Genomic DNA, 22,916 nt, shown 5'->3' with positions numbered 1-22,916 from the left:
CCACACCGATAGAGGATCTTATCAGGAACAAACCAAGGAGCTCTCCACTCAACATCATCTTCTTGAAGATTTCGGAGGAGTGCGATCCAATTTTCTTCTGATATGTCATCTCTCCTAGACATGGCTGCTATCTCCTTTAACGGGGAGTAACTCTCAGAAAAACCCGATAGAAAACCTTATCTACCTTCCAGAAATGGCTGTGGAACCAAGCCAACAATAACTGCACACACCCTAAAAATCTACCTTCATTTGCCCTCCGACATGCACTCAAGGATCTGAATGTCTCAGCAAGAATTGCCGGCACCGGTGTGACCCCTTTATCAAGTCGATCAAAAAATTCAACAACTGCTTCATCTATATGTCTTAAAGCCTTGGGGAAAATCACTAAACCATAGATACTTAGGGCGAAGACGTCAACTTTCCTCTTTGTATCCGGATGTGCTACGATCAGGTCCCTCAAACTTACCCAAAGAATGTACCTACCATCACCCTTTTGCTGAATTCGAGCTGTAACCCATTGTTCACTCATCCCAGTGATACTCATTAACTTCTTTACAAAAGCTGGGGCACTAGCAGCCTTACAATAAACTTTGTCGACTTGAACCTTTAGACAACGAAGCAAAACCGTATACTCCTCCACAGTAGGCACCAAGTCTACCTTCCCGAAGGTGAAACAGCTATACGCCGGGTTCCAAAATTGAGCCATAGCCCGGAACAATTACTTGTCCACCTTGATATCGAGCAGGTATGGTAAGTCACCATAACTTTGATAAAATAGCTGCTTGGTCTCATCATCCCAACGAGCCCATATATCCCTCAATTCCTGAAACTCGTTTTGGGTCACGCTGATGCAAGTGAAACCCGACAACCCCGATGTATACCCCTCAGCTAGGCTATCCCCTTTCTCAAGTTGCATATTCTCTGACCACATACGGACAGCCGCATTATCCTCTACTTTATCAAGGAATTCACCCTCCATAACAAGCTTTCTAATTTAGCAACCGAGCAGAAATCGACACCTCTTTAATATGAAATGACATGCAAAACATAATCACAACAAAACACAACAAGTTAGAATCGATGAAATAAAAATTTAAGCAAATAGAAAATAATTAAACACCTAACTGGGTAATCACTAGAGTTCAACATAGCTCTACCTAGGGCGGGCTCCTAGAGTTCACTATATGTGGCTCGGTTCTAAGGAAATGGTACCTGAACCAGCAGATTCCTCAACCTTCACCCATTATAGGCTCATGCGGATCGAGTTCAGTTTAGGGGAATACATTTCCCTATGGCCATACGGAGGTGAAAACCTCACGAAGGCGTAGTTTCTCACTCTCACTTAAAAAGGTGCGACCACAACGGTCATGCAAGATGATGCGAAGGAATATAAAAAAAAACTCAAAATGTAAAACACGAATAAAATGACCAAAAACCATAAAACCCATGCAATGCGATCGTATGTTAAAGTCTAAATTTTAAATTTTCGACAAAAGGACAGAAAATAATCAATTTTACGGCTTGACTCTCTTATTTTCCCCAGCGGAGTCGCCAAGCTGTCGAAACCATTATTTTTTTAAAACGGGATCGACTTTTAACATGAAAGTTTGGAGTCGCCACCGATCCTTTTTTTGTTTAGGTGTGATCGGATCACATAATAAATCATTTTATGAAAATATGGATTTTGGCCCAACGAAAATCAAGAGATGGGTTCGGGAGTCGGTTACGTACGAGAAAGGATTAGCACCCTCGTAACACCCAAAATTGGTACCTAACTGATTAATTTATGTCCTAATATTGAAAATTAAAAAAAAAACATTGAAATACGATCCCCTTAAAAGTGTGTGCACAACTCAAACTAGATTTCAAGATTCACTCGTTTCAAAGAAATAAAATACCACATCAAACACGTTAGGACACGATATTTTAAGCCTCCAAAAACTGAGATCACTTTATGATTGCCAAAACACCGCGAAAAGGGTACTCCATTATTTGGTCGAACGAAAAAAACGAAACTCAGCACGTTAGGTACGATTTCTCGAATTTCCAAACATAGAACATTGCCTTTATTTTAAAATTTAGAAAAACATAAATGAAATTTTAAAGGAATATTTGACTATTTTGGGCAAGCGAAAAATTGAAGCCCAATACGTTAGGGCACGATTTTCCAAATTTCTAAAACGCCAAACATTGCCTTTGTTTTAGAAGTTTTTTACAATTGATAGTTACAAAAAACAAATTTAAAGACAACATGACATGCAAGACAACACAAGAACTAAGAATCAATGATATAGACAATTTAAAAACTATTAAATATATACAAAGAAATAACCCAAGCAGAAATTCGAAATAACTTATATGCATATAAAAACTGACAATATATGAATAACTATTAAAATATATATCTTACGTAAGGGAAAAACTAAAAATAAATAAATAATATAAAATATAGACAAGTTAATTTAACTAAACATGTATATATGAAAACGGGAAAAACATAAAAAAGTGCGAATGATATATACCAAGATGCTAAAATATTTTAAATTAATAAAATATACAATGATCTTTTAAAGATAATCGAATTATACATAAAAAAATTTTAAAAAATATATATAAAAATTTAAAAGAGAATATTTACGTAACAGATTTGAAAAAAAATATATATATTAAATAGATTTAAAAGTAACTATAAAAATAAAATAGAATTAACAATGTATATAAAATAGAACTAATTTCATCATAATTATATATGTACAATAATAATAAATAAAATTATTTTAATTAAATATTATACAATAATTTAGAATAATACTACATAAAATAGAATTTTAAAATTATACTTTACAATTGAAACAAATAAATAATAATAAATAAATAATAATAATAATAAAGTAATCCAAAACGTATGTTTAAATAATTTTTTTAAAAGTTAAATGCTAAATAAATTAAAGAAATAATGAATTATACATATAATAATAATAATAAATAATTAAAATAAAAATGAAATAAAAGGGACAATTTATAAACAAAATAAGCGGTTGAAACCAAAATTAGGATCCAAATGTAGCGTGAGTAAATTCGCGAGGACTGAAAAAGCAAATAAACCATGCCCCAAAACACTTCACCCATGCGCGGGCCAAATTTAAACAGTATGCAAACTTCAGGGAAAATTTTAAAAGACAATAAAATGTGAATTGGGTCAATTTAGAAGTGGACTCGAAGGAGAGGGATTAAAAATGCAAATCCCCCATTTAAAAAACAAATGCACGTGGACCAAGTCATCTACTGCCTTTTTCCCTTCCCAATGCTACTGCTTAAAACTTATTACTCAAATTTAAAAAACTATTTTGAAAACCATTTGATTTTTGTTTAAAAAAATAACCCTCATACTCTCCAATCTCTCACTCTCTCCTTGCTTCCTCGCCGAAATACTAGCACCCCGGCCCTCCGTTCGCGCCCAGGGAAGGCCCTCCGACAGTGACTCCGGTAAGCTTTTCCTCCTTTCTCTTATTATTTACGTACAATAGATAAAAAAAAATCAAAGAAAAGGAAAATAAAATCGAAAGAAAAATGAGGCTTTTAATCACCTTCAACAAATATGGTTGCTATCTCTCTGTGTGTGTTGATATCGTTTCTATCTTCTATTTTTCCAAAAAAAAAACCCCACAAACACTTAAAAACGAAGGCTTTTATAACCAAAATAGAAGCGGTTTTTGGCTATTTTTGCTCAACTTGCAGGTCATGAAGATGTGGATACGAACGTGGAGCAGGGCGTGCGTACGTGACGGGAGTGATCGTGGCTGAAGGCTATGGTGCTACTGAAGCTTTTAGGGATTTAGGATTTCAGTTTTCTGATTGTTTAGGTTAGAGCATGAGTATTGGGCTTATGTAAACGGGCCAAAATTATTTGGGTTATTTTATGCAATTGGGCTGGTTAAAAAATTAGGATTGCTGTTTTTTGTTTTATTTTTTGTATATGTATGGGCCCGGGCTAAAAATTGGGTCTACAGGTATATTTTCCTGTAAAGGCGAATTACATATCTTCTGGATATGTTGGGTTAATAACCTTAGCCAAACACACTCTTGGCTTGCCTCATGTATTGCAATTATTTCAGCATGATTTGAAGAGGCAGCAGCTAATGTTTGCTTTGTCGAATGTCATGATATGGCAGTACCTCCACATGTAAATAAATATCCCGTTTGAGATCGACCTTTATATGGATTCGATAAATATCCAGCATCAGCTTAACCAACTAATACGGATTTTGAATCATTTGAATAAAATAACCTCATATCAATGGTCCCTCTAAGATATCTAAATACATGTTTAATTTCATTCCAATGTCTACGTGTTGGAGAAGAACTAAATCTTACTAACAAGTTTATAGCAAAAGCTATATCAGGTCTTGTATTATTGACAAGATATATCAGGACCAAGAAACTCTTCATCATTTTCACAAAGACGAAATTGATCTTTATTCACATCTAACGATCGTACAACCATCGAAGAACTCAATGATTGTGCTTTATCCATATAAAATTTATTTAAGATCTTTTTCGTATAAGTTGACTGATGGACATGAATTCCATCTTTTAAATGCTCGATCCACAGGCTAAGATAAAATTTTATTTTTTCTAGATCTTTCATCTCAAATTCTTTCTTTAAATAATTGACTGCGTTTTGAAGCTCTTCAGGAGTTCTAATAATATTTAGATCATCAACATAAATAGCAATTATCACAAAGTTTGATCAGACCTTTTTATAAAAACGCATGGGCAGATTGGATCGTTTTTATAACCTTCTTTTAACAAATATTCACTAAGACGATTGTACCACATACGTCCAGATTGTTTTGATCCAAATAAACTTTTTTTTAATCTGATTGAGCAATTTTTCCGGAAACTCTATATCCTTCAGGGATTTTAAATCCTTTTGGGATTTTCATATAAATTTTACTATCAAGTGTACCATATAAATAGGATGTAACAACATCCATTAGACGCATGTCAAGATTTTCACATACTGCTAGACTAATAAGGTATCTAAATGTGATTGCATCCACCACAGGAGAATATGTCTCTTCATAATCAATGTCAAGCCTTTGCGAAAATCCTTGTGCTACAAGTCGTGATTTATATGTTACGACTTCATTTTTCTCATTTCGTTTTCGCACAAATATCCATTTATATCCTACCGGCTTTACATATTTAGGTGTTTGGACTATAGATCCAAAAACCTCACTTTAGAAAGTGAATTTAATTCTGCTTGAATTGCTTCTTTCTATTTTGGCCAATCTTTTCTATTTCTACATTCCTCAATAGATTTAGGCTCAGGATCCTCATTTTCTTTTGCTATTTCAATAGCAACACTATAAGCAAAATTGTTGTCGGCAACTATATTTTTTCGGTTTCATCTTTTTCCTGAAGTAACATAACTTATTGAGATTTCTTCGTTATCACGATTTTCAGGTACCTGAACCTCTTCTGGGGTTTTTTGATTAGTTATATCTTTGGCCTCTTCTGGGGCACTTGCCTTCACAATATTACCATCTTGAATAATTGCTCCTTTCCTTTTATGAGGATTTTTATCTTTAGAATCGATTGACCTTCCACACTTCAGGCTTGGATTACTTTCTTTTGCATTAACAATTTGCCTTATTGGGATATCAATTCGTATTGGAGCATTTTCAGCTGGTATGTGAGATTTTGTAATTCTCTTTAGGTCAGTAAATGAATCTGGCAGTTGGTTGGCAATGTTTTGCAAATGTATAATCCTTTGAACTTCTTGTTCACATTGACTTGTACGAGGATCTAATTGAGATAATGATGATCCATTCCATATAATTTCTTTGACCAGTTGTATTTTCTCTCCTCCTAATGTTGGGAATGTTGTTTCATTAAAATGACAATCAATAAATTGTGCAGTAAATAAATCTCCAGTTAATGGTTCAACATATTTAATTATAGAAGGAGATTCATAACCAACATATATTCCCAACCTCCTTTGAGGACTCATCTTTGTGCGTTGTGGTGGAGCAATTGGAACATATACTACACATCCAAAAATTCTAAGATGAGAAATATTTAGCTCCTGACCAAAAGCCAATTGTAATGGGGAGTACTTATTATAACTTGTTGGCCTTATGCGCACAAGTGCTGCTGCATGCAAAATAGCATATCCCCAAGCTGTAACAGGGAGTTTTGTTCTCATGAGTAATGGTCGAGCTATTAGTTAGAGGCGTTTGATAAACGATTCAACTAAACCGTTTTGTGTATGAACATGAGCTACAGGAGGTTCAACTTTTATCCCAATTGACATACAATAATCATTAAAAGCTTGGGATGTAAACTCACCAGCATTATCAAGACGAATAGTTTTGATTGCATAATCTGGAAATTGTGCTCTTATTCGAATTATTTGAGCAAGTAGTCTTGCAAACACTAGGTTGCGAGTCGATAATAAGCACACATGTGACCACCTACTAGATGCATCTATTAATACCATAAAATATCTGAATGGTCCACATGGTGGATGAATGGGCCTACATATATCACCTTGAATACGTTCCAGAAATGCTGGAGATTCAATCCCAACTTTAGCTGGTGATGGTCTAATAATCAATTTTCCTTGAAAACAAGCGACACAAGATAAATCCTTGAATTCAAGAATCTTTTGGTTCTTTAATGGGTGTCCAATTGAATTTTGGGTGATTCTTCGCATCATAATAGATCCGGGATGGCCTAATCGGTCATGCCAAATAATAAAAGTATGTGGTTCTACAAAATTCTGGTTTGTAGTAACATGTGACTTAATTGCACTAATATGTGTACAATATAAACCTGATGAAAAAGCAGGTAGCCTTTCCAAAACATATTTCTTTCCACATTCAACATTTGTAATATATAGATATTCAACATTTTTCTCATTCATAGTCTCAATATGATATCCATTAAGACGAATATCTTTAAAACTCAATAAATTTCTTTGAGACTTAATGGAATATAAAGCATCATCAATGATAAATTTTGTACCTTTAGTTAGTACTATAATAGCTCTTCCAGAGCCTTCAACAAGTTTTGAACTACTTGATATTGTATTAACATGGGCATTACTCATTGTCAAATGAGAAAAAATATTTTTTATCTTTGAGTATCGTATGTGTTGTAGCACTATCTGCAAGACACATGTCTTCATTGATTTTGGGTCCATCGAAATTTTGTTGAATATTCATATTCTTCATAAAAACAAATAAAATATAATATGAGAAACATTGCAAATATTTATTAAATATATAAATTATTCTTTACGCAAGAAAATAAAATATACTTAAAACAACATAAAAATGTCAAAATAACATCAATTTTTCTAATGATTCTCAAAGAAATCTACCACATCTAGGTGAGTTATATTATTAAGGTCATTAAATTTATTACCCTCGTAGGCATGGTCAGTTTTAGTATTATAGTGAATATCTTCATCTTTTGCCTTCATTTCATCATTTTGGGATATAAAATTTGTTTCCATATGCTTTCCCTTCCTTTTAATGGATGCTTGATAAAGTTTCACTAAATGCTCAGACGTACGACAGGTACGTGACCAATGCCCCTTCATACCACATCGGTAGCATGTATTCTCAACAATCTTTGAAGGATTATTTTGACCACTTCTTTCTTGTCTTTCATTGTTATTCTTTTTCTGGTGGTTAGAAGTATCATTGTTATGACCATGATAACGATTACTAATACGTCCTCGACCACGTCTCCCACTACGTCCACGACCACGGCCGCGACTTTTTTATTTTCTATTTTCATAATTATTGTGTACTGCTACATTCACTTCAGGGAATAGTGCAGAACCAGTGGGACAAATTCCATGATTTTTCATCAATAGCTCATTATTTTGTTCAGCCACCAAAAGGCATGAAATCAATTCAGAATACCTTTTAAAACCTTTTTCACGGTATTGCTGTTGCAGGAGCTCATTAGTTTTCTCTAACAAGTTGAAAATGTTGAAAATTAGTAGCGTGAAAGGTTGAAAATGTTTTCTCTAACAAGTCCTCATCAGTTATGTTTTCTCCACATAATTTTAGTTGAGAACTAATTTTAAAAAGTTTTGAATTGCATTCACTTATAGTTTTAAAATCTTGCAACCGTAAGTGCATCCAATCATAACGAGCTTTAGGGAGTATCACAGTTTTCTGATGGTCAAATCGTTTTTTTTAAATTTTTCCACAACTCAAGAGGGTCTTTCACAGTGAAATATTCCACTTTTAATCCTTCATGTAGATGATGACGGATGAGAATCATTGTTGTTGCCTTGTCTTGAATAGACGCTTCTTTATTTGTTAATATAGTATTTCTGAGACCTTTAGCATCTAGGTGAATTTCAGTATCTAACACCTATGACAAATAATTCTTGCCTGAGATGTCTAAAGCCGCAAATTCAAGTTTGGCAAGATTTGACATTATAATCACTTGAATCAAAATAAAAAAAATTAGTAAAATAATAAGTATTCTCAATCGTAAAATAATTCAATTATATATACCAAATTTGCTAAATAATAATATCTATGTCAAATATTGGCATAAAGAGGGATAGTCATAATAATAACTTAACACAAATTAAATTAATTGAAATTTCTTTTAATAAAAAAAACATGTATATATAATTATCATTATTAGATTTTAGTTGTAAAAATAAATGTGCAAATGTTACCCAAAGCAGATATTTCATCTAGAAAATAAAATAAAAAAATTATGAAAATACGTATACCGTATATAGTTTAACGGGAGTTATATGGACAAATTATATAAAGTCGAAATGACGTGAACTTCACTATGAACTCGTAGAAATTCGTGCTGATAACGTGTTATAGAAAAATTAATAAAACAATAAATAAAAGTAGATGAAAATACAAGAGAATTTTTCTCGTCTTCTTTTATTTTACTCAGGTAAGGATTCTATTTATAATTTATAATTAGCATTCAATGCAATAAATGAAGCTTACTTAATTGCTTCATTAACTCATATTAAAGATTGTATAATGAATGAGAGGTTTTACCTCATAAATGAGGGGTTAGAAAATGGACATTCATATCTATTTATAATAGTTTATTTATTTTCAACTCATTCACCCACAATTTTCTTTGTTTGGCTTATTTTATTTGAAATTTGTCAATTAATTTATATCTTAAATATAAGTTATAAAAAACATTTTATTTATTTATTTATTTATTTTTTATTTATAAATAGTTTTCTTTCATTTGAATTTATTATCATAGCAGATTTTTCTTTTGTGCAGCGTATAATTAATTTAGTATGAGTTATTATACTTTTATTTTGAATTTTTATGTATTCTTTTTTTTTAAATACAACTTACGTATTATTGACAATAACATATCACTGTTACACACGTACACACTAGGGCCCATCCTGGAGGCTGTTTTGAGGTGCAATTGTCCATGTAACAGCTTGTTTTTTAGTGGTGTCGGAAATAGTAGTTTCGGGATCAAAACTTCAATGTGTCGATCCATATTTCTAATATTTCTAAGTAATTAGTATTAATTATTTATAAAATTTAATTAGAATATATAAACTATATTTTAAATATTTAAATATAATCATTAAATGGAAGATCTTGAAGAAAATGTAAGAAAATGGAAGGAAAATAAAAAAGGAACCATAGAGAAGAAGAAATGAAGAAGAAATTGTTATCATGAAAAACGATGAGGAAAAAAAAGGTAATTAATTAGCCAAAAGCACTTTTGGCTTAGAAAAAGTTAAAAATTTTAACTTTTTCAACTAAAGAAAAAAGACTTTTTAAACGGATTTTTTAAGTTGAACCGGAGTTTATTCAATAAATAATTTAAGGGAAAAACACTTTTTGAATGAAAAGTACTTTTTAAAAATATAAGTAAATAAGAACCGACAATCATGACAAACAACTATATTTATCAAATTTTAAATCACAAAAACCGCTATGCTTAGACTTGAATGTACAATCTATGTGGCAAAAACATTTTCTGTCTTAAGCCTCGACCGGTGGGTTGCTAAATTCTAGCTTTGGCAAACAATTACATTTACCAATTTTTATATCACAAAAACCGTCATACTTACACTTGAATGCACATTCTATGTCATGGAAACTTTCTCTGTCTTGCGCTAGTGAATTGGATACGCCTGCAAAATTTAAATAGCATTTTTTTCTTTTAACTATTTCTTTTAGCTAATTTATTAAAGTGATTTTTTAATACACAACATTAAAAAATATATATTTCTATAACTAAATCTAAATAAAATAATGATTAAAAATATTTAAAAAGAAAAGAAAAGAAATTCTTACAAAAAGCTAAGAATAGAAGCTACTGTGGAAGAAGACATCTTTCGAGAGATTTAAATTTAATTCTTTGTACTTTTAGTATTTGAGATGAAGATTCACAAAGTAATTTGGGTGGGTATTTTATAGAAAATTATTTTAGGTAACGAAAAAAAAAAAGAAATTGAATAATTTAGTACACTTAATGGTATTCAGATAACAACACATTAAAATTTAAATGATAGTTAAGGGTGTTCATCGCCCCATATGTGACATAAAATCAATTCACGCTAATTACATTTATTATTTAGACTTTACCCTATTATTATAATTTACTGAAAAAATATTTAACTACATTATAATACGTGTGCATGAAAAGTGACATTGATAAATCAAACATTTTAAATATGTATTTTTTTCCCCACAAAGTGCATTAAAGAATAAAGTTAATTTCCCAAATGTATTTCCACTCTTAACTCTATTTACAATCTTCCTTTCAATAATTTTACATTTCTTCCAAAAATTGTACTCTTTCATATTTTATTTTGTTATTCTCTTTAAGTTAAATTAATTTCATAATTCTTTTAAGTATTGTCACTTAAGGCAGAGATCTTGAGTTCTTAAATACTTAGTTTTAAGTCTCAGTATTTGCGATTGTAATGTGTGAGTTTTTAGTCTTATATTGAGCATATGATATGCCGTGCATGGGCTTTGTCCAAATTCTTTTCAGTTTCCAATTCATCATCTATTTTATTTTTTACTTGTTTGATTTTACGTTGCAGTTGTTCAAACATTTATTTATACTTGTATTGTACTTGTGAATAGACGTAGCAATCAAGCAAGCTTGAGCCTTTTCAGGTTTGAGTTTTATTTGGTATAAGTCTTTCTAGGTTAGAGCATTTTTTAGTTTGAGCTTTTTCGAGTGTATTTTTTTCTTTAAAACATCTATTTAGACTAATTAATGATATTATAAAAGTAGAGCAACCAAATTATGTAAAAAGTTAATGTATATGGATTTAATCCAAATTTTAACATTATATAGGAGCCAAAATTGAAATTCAAAATTTTGTCTCATACTATAAAAAAGAAAAGAACAAAGCAAACCCAAAAATACGTGTCGGTCTCTAATGCACTTAAGATGTTCAAATTATATTTAACTATATAACATTTTAATTGAAAATATAGCTATATTAATTATCTGGATTAATTAATCGCATTATGAAAATATAATGACTAAATTATATTAGAAATTAAAGTATAGAGATTAAATCTCAAATTCAAGTATGATAGAAGGGTTAAAATTAAAATTTAACATTTTCTTGTAATGTAAAGAAAAAGAGATAATCATAAATGTGTCAACAAAAGGTAGGTCCTATGTAAATCCAAAAGTCGAGGACCAAATTTAATGAAATTAATATATAAGGATTACATCCCAAATAGGATTATACTAGAGGGGTTAAAACTGAAATTTGACCATTTATTTTTGAAGGACAAAAGAAGAATAATGGAGTGTGCATCTGTCTTCTTTTACATAATTATATAGATTAGTATGTTTCTTACCTCATCGTGTTGATTATTTATTTGTTTCAAATTTTAGAATAAATATTTGAAGGTAAAAAATATGTTTATGTCCTATATATTTTGTACATTTAGAATTTAGTCCTTTATTTTTATTTTGAGGAATATAATTTTTTACTTTTTTTTATTTAAAAACTTAGGTCCAATTGTTATTAATGTTAAAATTCTTGTATTAAATTCTCTAGTGTGACATTTTAAAATTAAAAAAAAGTTACTTTATAATTATGTAGCAAGAAAAATAATGCTGAAAATACTTATTAGATTTATTCTTAGAAACACTCATTGAAACAATTAATCGTTTAATCTTACTAATGACATTATAAAAGTAGATGTACTGAATTATGTAAAAAATTTAAAGTATATGGATTAAATCTCAAGTTTCAGTATAGTCTAGGGGCCAAAATTAAAATTTAACAATTGTCTTAGATATCAAAATGGAAAGCCATGTATCAACCTCTAAGACTCTTAAGATATTCAAATTATATTTAACCACGTAATGTTTTAATCTAAAAGTTAACGCTATTGATTATTCAAACTAACTAATGACATTATAAAAATAAAGAATCAACTTATGTTAGAAATTAAAGAATAAAAATTAGACCTCAAATTTAAGCGTATTAGAAGGATTAAAACTAAAATTTAACTATTTTTTTCTAAAATATAAAAAAAGGCTTAATGATATTGTAAGTCCTCAAACTTTTTTAAAAAAATCAACTAAGTTCTTCCAAATTTTTTACACTCAATTATGTCATTGAACTAACAACACTAGTCAAATAAAGGAAACACTAGCGTGGTCTTCAAAACATCGATTGCTGATGTGATAGTGACATGCTGTCACTGAATTTTAATGTGGTAGTGCCACATCATCATCAAATGTTGACGTGGCAATGCTACGTTAGTAAAAATAAAAAAATATTTTAAATTTATTTTTTAAAAATAAATACACAATAAGGCACCAATTTATCGAGAATCATTCTAAAATCATAAAAAAAAAATTACACCAATAATTATTTAACTTTGACAAAATAATCATTATAGTTTCAATTCAATCTCTCAACTTTCGAAAAATAATAAATTAATCCTCCATACCATTTTTCCTTACAGATTTAAAGAAAGTTGACCTGTCATTTAACTAGCCATGTTGGCATCCTAGCTGTGGTTTGAAGGGCTCCAATTTAAGGACCTTAATTGGGCAGTAGAAGAAGAAGAGGAAAAGAAGAAGAAGAAGAAGAAAAAGAATAGGAGAAGGAGAAGAAGAAGAAGAATAGGAGAAGAAAAAGAAGAAGAAGAAGAAGAGAAAAAAAAATATACAATATGAATAATGTGTTTTATCCATGTCTTTCTTCCTTTGTTGTTTCAAAAGCTGGAAAAAAAAATCTCCCAAGCTTTCTTCACCCTCTGCACATTTTCACTACTACCCGCTTTCGCAGCCGGTCTCCAGCGTTGCCTCCAACTAATACCATCACCAAAATGAAGCTCCCCTCACCCTTTGGACATCTAATGGTTTAGATTTCTCCAAGGAACAACCAAAATTTTCAAAAATTCAAGCACAATTTCGAGACTAGCAACCCTGATTTGCCGCAATCCACCGCCAGATGGACTTTAGTTTCGTACTATATTGATCCTCTCGTCGGCGGCCACCTTCTCAACGTCCGGATTTGTGAAAAGATGCCTAAAACTCGGGTTTGATTTTGTTTTTATCTAGAAAACTTTTTTTAAGATTTACTCCCAATTTACACCCACATTTCATATAGAACCTCATAAAAGTCTATCTTAGTTCGATTTTTCAGTGAAATGGTTAGTTTTGCAAAACAAACTTTAGGAATTTAAGTGTTATCCATTGGAATATCACTGGCATTAGGGTTCCCTAGGCTCTTGGACATACTTCTTTAAGTTTGACCGGCACCAAATGTGAACCCATGTGGAGGAACTTCTAAGGGCGGATGCGGAAAAATAGAAGTAGCACCAAGATTATTAAAGGCAAGGATAGGAACGGGAGCAGGAACTACATCGTTTACCTTTGAGAAACCAAAGTTGAATGGAGCTCCAGTAGGTGGTGGGAATGAAGGCAAAGAAGGATTGATTCTTTCAGATGATTTAGTTGATTCTGATTGAACTAAATTCACTTTAAGATCCTCCTCCTCCTCCTTCTTTTACTGCCCAACTCATCTAAAATTTCAAATCTTCCCTTTCTATTTGCCCGTCCCTTGCCCCCCCCCCCCCCCCAAAAAAAATTTTTTATTTTTCTCATGTTTGTTAAATTATTTTACTAATATAACTTACGATTATAAAAATAATTTATTTTTTAAAAATTTATAATTTTTAATTAATGCAAAAGCGATGACAGTTGACATTAGATACGGGGATTTTTTTTTAATAGATAGTATGGACTAGTATGATTTTTTAACCTACTCTTTGTGCTGAGTTAATTTTTTTTTGTGCTAAATTTTAAATATTACAATACGCTTCAAGTTTCCATATATTCCTTATTGGAATTTTACAAAGAATTTTAGTCCTTATATTTTTATTTTAAAGAATTTAATTCTTTTATTTTTTTTCAAATTTAAAAATTTAACTTCAATTGTTAACATCACTAAATTTTTTTGTTAAATTGATTGATGTGACATTTTATTTTTTTTAAGAAAAATTTAGTAGCATGTGATAAAAAATAACATTATAATGAACTTAAATCTAAAAAAATTAACAGTGAAGTATCAAATTTTGTAAACAAATTAAAGTATAAAGATTAAATTTGAAATTAAAAATGGACAATTTAAAAAATAAAAGAATGAATTGAAGTTTAACCATTACAGCAATAACGTCAAAGAAAAATAAAAGGCCATAGACGCTCTAAAAATTAAAATATAAGGAAGGCCATTATGAAAAAAATGCATTTTATATATAATAATACTAATCCAGGTGTCTAAATGTGCCTCTAGACCTATAAAGTGAGTGTCCCAATTGGTACACTTAGAAGTCTCATTGTAGACAGATATGCTAATTTGACTCTTCATTTTTTCCCTAAAGCATTTGTGTCCAGTACTGGTATTTCACACATACTCAGATATCTCAACAAAAATCCTCATAATACATAAAAATGTTTTTAAAACATTTAAACACAACTGTATTCAACACATTTCGATATCTAACACTTATTAAACTCGAATTCAATCTCCAATGAATATACTAGTTCCTAATACATACACCTTAACCGTTCATATCAAAAGATAAAATTGCGTTCATTTTATTGAATTTCAAAACTTATTATGTGAGACCAATCTATCATACAATGTGTAATGATTTGGTAAATTAAAAACAAATATGCTTTGATCTTGGCTGTAAGAATGACGTCAACATTTCTCCTGATTTTCCAAAACACAGCTTCGCATATGGAATATAACTGTACCTGGCTCCGCCGCTCCGAATATTGAACTCCCTGCAACAATGCAATTTGCTCCTGCTGAAGCAGCCATCTCAATTGTTGATGGCCCTAACCCACCATCCACCTGCAAATTAAACCCACAATTTCTTCAGCAGACAGCTATGGCCGTGTATGTTGCTCCAACACTTCATTTTTCTTGCAATATCTGATATTTGTATCGACACATTCTGGACATGCGTACAAGGGACTTTCAAGTATGAGAAAAAGCTTTTTTTTTTTAAAAAAAACAACATACCCATATTTGATACTCATACTCGAGTCCAAATAACGTGGGACATGGCAGTAATGCATGAAAAATATGATCCCAAGGATACGGTCTCTCATAGAAGGAATCATAGCAAGTTTGAGTAATGAAAAGGGTACAGAATCTCTTCAATTTTGTTTCAAGTACCTTGTACCCAATACATACTAAAACATGGGTACAAAGATATGATCCTTGAAGGAGTTTCCAAATACAAGGAAACCTTTAAAAAAATTGAACATATCATACCCATGTCCAACACTTAATCATAGTCATAGTAACATGTATAGAATTTTGAAAGGTAAGAAGTTTATTTACCTCTATATCAAGTGCTGGGTACTTCTTCCTTAGAACACGAACCTCCAAAAGAAAGTAAGAGAAATGTCATTCACATAAAAGATAGGAACTCTGAAATAAAATTGAAAGTAAGAAATGAAGTGGCACCTTATCCACCATTTCAGGCATGAACTTTTGACCACCAAATCCAGGTTCTACAGTCATTACAAGAACCATTTCCACCAGATTTTCACTGTCAACCTATTAAAAAAATCACCCAAACAAGAGATAAAAAAAAGATCAAATAAAAATTTTAAAAAATGTTATGTGATAGACATGGATGAATTAGCTACAGCCTTATTCAAGTCCAAGAACAAGCAGATTTGAAACCTCAAAAATTAGAGAAGGAAGGAAATCCATACCAGAGGATAAACCTCCTCAATTGGTGTTCCAGGCTTTAATGCCACACCGGGCCTCATGGCTTTTGACTTAATTTTTTGGATAAGTTCTTGCCAGTTTTCTGCAAAAGGTAACACGGTATCTTTACATAAGGAAACAAGGAATAGAAAACTACATTGAGAATCTTTGAGGATCTACTACAATACATATGCAGAAACTTTGGCTATGGCATCTTTTGTGGAACAAAACCATGAGGCTTTCAGACCGAAGCAGACAATACCTTGCAGGTTGGTTGCGTGTCTCCACAATAAGATGGCAGTGAGTAAAACAAAAACGAAAAAGACAATCAAAACCCACCTTTGGATACTTCAACATGAAAAGTAAAACCGGAAGCACCGGCTTTACCCAAAGGTTCAACATAATCAATAGGATTAGTGACCATAAGGTGGCAATCAAGAAATGCCCTGTAAGAGAAGAAGAATACTTGATCTATTTAGAATTGCAAACTTGCAGCTAATATTGAAAAGCCAAAATAGTGCAAGTGCACAAAGAATGTTACTTTGTCTGCTTTCTTAAACTCTCAATGACTGGAGCGCCAATGGTTAAGTTGGGGACAAAATGCCTACATAAAAAATTTAACAATGAACATGTAAGCATATATACAAGTACCCAATAATGTAAACATGAAGGACTAAGTAAATAATACGTAATGCAGGTCAAAAGCTCTAGTGTTAACCAGAACATAAGAAATCATCATTAAAAAACTATAGCAAGATAACAAACAAAGCTTAAGAACCTAAATAAATTGCACTCTGCATAAACCAATCCAATTTCAAAAGTTCATTTAACAGTAAGATTAGTCATTGAAAGCACAGAAGATTGTATTCAATTTAAACAGTTAATTAAGGTCCTTTACATTCCATCAACAAAAACTTCCAAAATCCCAAAGTTTCTAAAAGTAACTTTTCAAGCTATAAACATGCAAGATCATTGAGTCTTTCAATTTCCTAACACATAATCATATCCTCACCCAAAGTAGAAAACTCTTAAAACGTTTTTTTCATACCATAAATCATGATTTCATGGATGACAGAAACATAGGGCTTAAGTATAAGTTAATAATCTTGACTAAAAAGATTAGCAAATATAAAATAGCTGAAAAAAAATCAAACCTATGAAAATGAGAAAAACAGGAAGTAGAGAAGAAATAGAAAGATAAAGAAGCAAAATCCTTGAGAAGAGAAGTCCACGAAAGCAATGAAACATACCCATCCTGCAGAAAGATGCCCAGAAAGCCGAAAAAGTTAGAACTTTGGATGGAGCAATTTTCGGTGTTACACCCATCTTTGGGACTCGGGTGTTCCGGGATTTGCAGTTGTTTCTTTGTTGAAGAGCTGGCGGAAGGTTCAAACCAAAGGGAGATAACAGTTGGATTCAATGGAATTCTGAGTTGAGCTTAGGAATTCTAATAACAATATTTATTTTTTAAGTTCAAAATTCAATTTAAAATAAAAACTAAATTGTTGAAATCATTCGATTAAGATCTTTTAGAAGAATCTCTTGAATTTTATTTCTTTTGGCATCTATTACAAGAGGTGGGTTGGTATTCTATTAACTTAATTATCCTTATAATAAACAACTTTTCTCATTAACTACCAATTTTTTTTTCTAAATTTTGACAGAAAAAGTACAATTCTATCACACTAATTACCCCCGTTACTTTTGTTAATAAAATATTTTAGCCGATTACATGGGACAAGTGATACTTTTTATTTAAAATAAATAAAAGTTAGATTAAATTAAAAATAATAAGTAATGACTGATAATGGAAGATTATAAGCGGGCAGGAAAAAATATACAAAATAATGTATGCCTATATTTATATTAAAATAATACATCAAACACGAAAATACATAAATAATAATAATACAAACACGATTCACAATGCATATTGGAGACGAAGGATGAGGAGTTTGTTCCCCCAAACACAAAGTTGACAGCAGCAGTGCAAAAACTTCCGCAGGACAAGAATTTTATGACGTCGGTTAAACTTTCATTTTCCCTGGAAAGTTGTCAATGATGGTTGCATATAAGAGATCAAAGCCACAGTCAAAGCGGACAAAATCCAATGCCACTGTTCCTCAACCCTGTTTCTTCTTTTTCTTTCCTGTTTTCTTTTTCTTGAGGCTCCTTTTGAACACAGCTAATACCTCAATGCTGCAATAAACATCCCCACAATCACTCGAAAGGAGATCAAAAGGTTTACTTCTTTTATATGTGCGTGTGCGCGTGCGTGTGCATTTGAGGTTGCCGAGGTTTTGAATGTTTGATTCCTCATCACTCAAACTGAGAGCGTATTCGGTAGAGTTAAAAAGAGGGGAAGGATAGAAAGAGGGAGAATTCTACCATGAGTTCCTCTAAGAAAAAGCTTTGGTATTACCAATATTTTTAAGGATTTATCAATATTGGCGGAGTTCATGGTAGAATTTCCCAAGAAAGAGGAAAGTGAAAAAATAAAAAGAATTATGACAAACGACAAATTTATCGTTTATGCTTAATGCATAAAAGGAAATCATTTCAATTTAGAATGATTAGAGTGAAAATGAAGGAGATATAAGTGTGCATATTTACAAGACTATGCATTTAAAAAAAAATCATTTTCTTTCCTATCATTTTTCAAGTCTAACAAAAAGAAAATTATATTTTCCATCTTTCCAGTCCACTTTTCTCCTTCAGGTTTTTTTCTTTCCAATTTTCTTTATAGTTTCCACCCTACCAAACAAAGCCTAGTGTCCAACACTCTACATGCATAAATGTAGGCTTATTTGGCAATGAAACATAAGTTTGAAGGAGCAATACCTCTGAGTGCCTGGAAAGAAATTAAAACCATGGGCTTTTTCCAACTGCCAAGACTTACTATTCAACAAGGACTTGCAATCCTGATATATAATCCAACAATAATTAGTTTGTGAAAACTTAAACAAGTTAAAAACCAGAACATAATTTCCAACTACAAGTACCTCTTTGAAGCTTTCCCATCCACAGCTTATATAAATGAGAGTTTCTGGAAGTGATTGAGGATCTTCTGAAATTGTTTCTCTTCCAACTTGAACTGAAAATTCTTTCACGCGTTCTCTTTCGCGTAAAACCCATGGTCTCTTTTCTTCTTTTATAATTGAAGATGAACTGGTGTTCAGATAAAGGAGTTAATGAAAAAAGAAATGTATTTAAGTGCTGCAAATTCCAAATAACAATTGAGAAGTGTTCAAGATAGAACCGCCATCATATACTCTACAGATGGCTAGAAATATACAGAATCATCCTACCCTTTCAAAGATGGTTTAACTTTATGTGAAGATATGGTCCGTAATGCATCAATCAAAGTTGTATCTAATCCCTTCCGAGGAGGATCAACGACAATCACATCTGATCCCACAAGCCAAGAAAGAGGATCCTGCAAATTCAGTGAATTATTCATACAGATAGTTTGGAATTATTCAACAGTCACATTGCATATCAAACTTCCAAGGAAGCTCAAGGCATATAAACATCATTATCTGGATAACAAATCATTTGTGAATCCTAAATGACATGGAAGACCATAAAGTTGCAAGAGCTTGATACTAACAATGGAAGTGTCAGCATTGTGCCAGCTAATGCTGCCCTCAATAGACTTCGGTAAGCGGTCAACTGTCTTCTCAAATGATGGCTTAGATTCTTTGTTAATCTCAATGCATTTTACAGACCTGGTAACAAAAGAAATAAAATCAGAATAAAAGCTTAGTCTCGTTGAATGCAAGAATCAGAGAGAAATCTGAAGTGCTAGGGACATTCCATTCTTGCCTGCATTTTTTAGTGGCAGCTAATGATACTCCAATGACACCAGCTCCTGCATACAAATCAGCCACAGATGCTCCAAAAGGCACATATTTGTGTAACTTCCGAAGCAAACTATCAAAAGCCTGAAAAAGAAGCAATAAGAAAATATGCACTAAGCACTTCGAACAAACAATACACAATTAAGCTACACATGTCCTGCAGATATTTAAGTTATATTATGCATCATATGCTGATCTAAAGCTCCAGGCAGGGAAAAAAAAATTGGAAAAGGGATCTACACTACACATGTCCTGCATCATGCAGTAACACAAAAAATGGACCAAGATCAATGTTACTCGAACTTGAGTATAAGTGTCAGGTACGGGAATATGCCCGAAACAGGCATAACCAATTTTTTAAAAGTTTTTATTAATTAATTGGAGGGCCATATTTTCATTTCCATGTCCAAATATGTGTTGAACACAGATGTCAGGCACTAGGACTTGAAGAAAACCAAAACGTTGGAGCAATATAGGCCAAGATAACGCACAAACAGCTATGACAAGAAAAATCCACTGAAGGATATAAATAGCATTTAGAAACAGGCACCTCGAAACCCTGACTCTATGTACTCAGTTCCTCAGTAAATAATATTTAGCGAAGTTTGCCTTTACTTTGCTTTGTATTGTTCATTTCTCTCTCATGGAAAATATAAGTGATGGCATGTAAAAACTCCCAGTCCAATGAGACCTGCTAAATTTACAGCTTCACTTACCCGTGTGTTTGCTTGGCCGAAACTGGAGGGATCCAAGGATATATCAATCCCCCCAACATGCTCCCAGAAATCCCTTTCCCCCAAAAGATGTCTCCATCTATTCCCAAAAATTATCTGCAACATCAGTTGAGCATTCTAAGTTTCAAATGTCCAAAGAATTCAAAGAAGGGGAAAAAGAAAAGAAAAAATAAGCTAACTCACATTGTTAGTAGATGTCTGAAAATTAGCCCACACAGAATGGACCAAATGGAGTTTACTCCTTGACCCACCATTTCTCCACAAAAACTGAACATCATTAAACAGAAGTAAGCATCAAAGAACAGAACTTTGACATCAAACAATAGAAGCGTATAAAAGTTAGGAAGTTGAACTCACGTTAGCCAAGGCATTTAATTTGTCCGAATTTGAGGACTTCTCATTTCTTGAATTCCAAACTAAAGCAACCTGTACTCTACCTGGAATCATAATTTATTCAACTGTCACTCTTATTTGCCTTAAATCATTAGGAAAACAGAATTTTCCAGAAGAAAAAAGCCATACAAATTGCTTAATACTACCATTTCTATATCTTTCAACAGCTGGAAGTGCAGTATTGTGTGTTGTAACAGCCATCTGCATCAAAATAAATCCAAAAATACAGATTCCAATAATACTCTATTTCATTTTCTTGTTAATTAATATTTAATATCATCTGAATAAATCACCTGAACGTATCGCAAATCCCCTGTCCCTTGATCCTCATCATATGGTTCAATATTTAATTCTCTAACACCTAACATGGATAAGGGATTTAAGTAAATTTACTCAAATTTAAACCTTTAAAAGAAAGAAAAAGAAATCAACCTTTTCTTAGTAGCTCAACAGCAGCATTAATGTTGGGGTGATGAGCTGAAATTGCAAGATTAACATTAAAGAAATTCAGACTAAGAACTTAAAAAGAAACAGTGATTTAGACACAAAAATGTGTTTAAAAATACTAATTCAATTTTCCGATTTTTAAGACCTTTGCATTGAGGAATATCCACAACGTTATGAGTACCCTCCTGATAGAGTCCAATCAGAGGGTTCTCCGATGATCCACGAACGGCTAACTTTGCTCGACACCTCCATCCCCACTGGAAAGCAAAGCAGAGAATCAAAGCCCATTCCCAAAAATATTAAGAATTTCAAGGGAAAAAGAAAAAAGAGGAAATTTGTAATTGGGAACTAAATAATATGAAATTGCCGGGAAAATACCAATCTACAGCTATCGAAAGTAAAATCTGACACTCCAAGACCCTTGAAGAAATTAGATGCTTCGTCTACGATGACCGGACGGTGTAGATTGAACTCGTGCGTGCATCCAGAGCACCTGAAAATTACATTTTCCTTTCTTAAGAAAATGAAAATTTATTGCAACTAAAAAGTTGAGTAGAAAAGTAAAAGTTTCTTCGTTCTTTTCGAACGCGAGAAGGGTGCATACGATTCAAAGTGAGGACACTGTAAGGCGCAAGTTAGCGAGGGGACAGTAGCTGCGGAAGTAGCTGGCGGGAGTAAGGAGGGAGGAATTGGAGGAGAAGCGACGGTTGGCGCTGTGGCGGGGGATACGCGGCAGGTGATGATTGGATAAGTGGGACGTATTGGGAGGGTGTAGAGTGACATCTCTGTCGCGCGCGGTGGCCGTGTGGAGAATTTTTCGGGGCTCCTTGGCGGGAACGGATAATGTATATCATCATTAAGAAGGATAAATATCTCAATGGTACAACTCGGTCGGACCATCTATCCTAAACCCGAGCTGAAGCCCATATTTCCTTTTTATATTTTGGACCGGCTTAAGCTTTTGAATAAGAAAGCTTAAATTTATGCATTGGCCTAAATTTGTACTGTCTTTGATAGGTTAAATGGAATTACTAATTAAACTCCAACTTTAGGTATTTGTTAGAGTGTTATTGAATACTTAATCAAATAAATTAATTTACGTTTGTAGTGTATGGAGGGAGTTGAATTGAATTATAACTTGAAAGAACTTCAAATTTTTTTTTATTTAAATCTGAAATAAAGTCAGATTTAAATCAGCAATGTTTGCTCATT

The 22,916-nt window shown here is 32.2% G+C and overlaps 2 protein-coding genes and 1 long non-coding RNA gene across 3 annotated transcripts; 1 reads left to right on the top strand and 2 right to left on the bottom strand.

Moving 5' to 3' along the window:
* Nucleotides 1-3,100: 3,100 nt before the first annotated feature.
* On the top strand, nt 3,101-4,078 carry LOC107896721 (uncharacterized). Its single transcript, XR_001683860.2, has 2 exons — nt 3,101-3,486; nt 3,739-4,078. It is a non-coding gene; the product is annotated as an uncharacterized lncRNA (long non-coding RNA).
* An 11,036-nt stretch (nt 4,079-15,114) lies between these two features.
* Nucleotides 15,115-18,202, bottom strand: LOC107895534 (ribulose-phosphate 3-epimerase, cytoplasmic isoform). The gene is made up of 8 exons (XM_041078567.1): nt 18,187-18,202; nt 17,521-17,707; nt 16,812-16,874; nt 16,610-16,716; nt 16,276-16,373; nt 16,022-16,114; nt 15,896-15,937; nt 15,115-15,400 (listed from the first exon to the last, which is right to left on the bottom strand). The coding sequence occupies exons 1-8, from the start codon at nt 18,200-18,202 to the stop codon at nt 15,245-15,247; spliced, it is 762 nt and encodes a 253-aa protein (XP_040934501.1). The 3' UTR covers nt 15,115-15,244.
* On the bottom strand, nt 18,052-22,654 carry LOC107896720 (uncharacterized RNA methyltransferase pc1998). The gene is made up of 15 exons (XM_016821983.2): nt 22,309-22,654; nt 22,083-22,197; nt 21,850-21,961; nt 21,690-21,734; nt 21,551-21,618; nt 21,404-21,458; nt 21,222-21,301; nt 21,048-21,131; nt 20,847-20,960; nt 20,096-20,214; nt 19,881-19,998; nt 19,579-19,706; nt 19,273-19,438; nt 19,112-19,191; nt 18,052-18,469 (listed from the first exon to the last, which is right to left on the bottom strand). The coding sequence occupies exons 1-15, from the start codon at nt 22,602-22,604 to the stop codon at nt 18,394-18,396; spliced, it is 1,656 nt and encodes a 551-aa protein (XP_016677472.2). The 5' UTR covers nt 22,605-22,654; the 3' UTR covers nt 18,052-18,393.
* Nucleotides 22,655-22,916: the final 262 nt, after the last annotated feature.

This window comes from Gossypium hirsutum, chromosome A10, assembly GCF_007990345.1.
Source record: "Gossypium hirsutum isolate 1008001.06 chromosome A10, Gossypium_hirsutum_v2.1, whole genome shotgun sequence".
Lineage (NCBI taxonomy): Eukaryota > Viridiplantae > Streptophyta > Magnoliopsida > Malvales > Malvaceae > Gossypium > Gossypium hirsutum.
The sequence above is the reverse complement of the archived record's forward strand: the minus strand, read 5'-3'. Positions and strand labels throughout refer to the sequence as shown.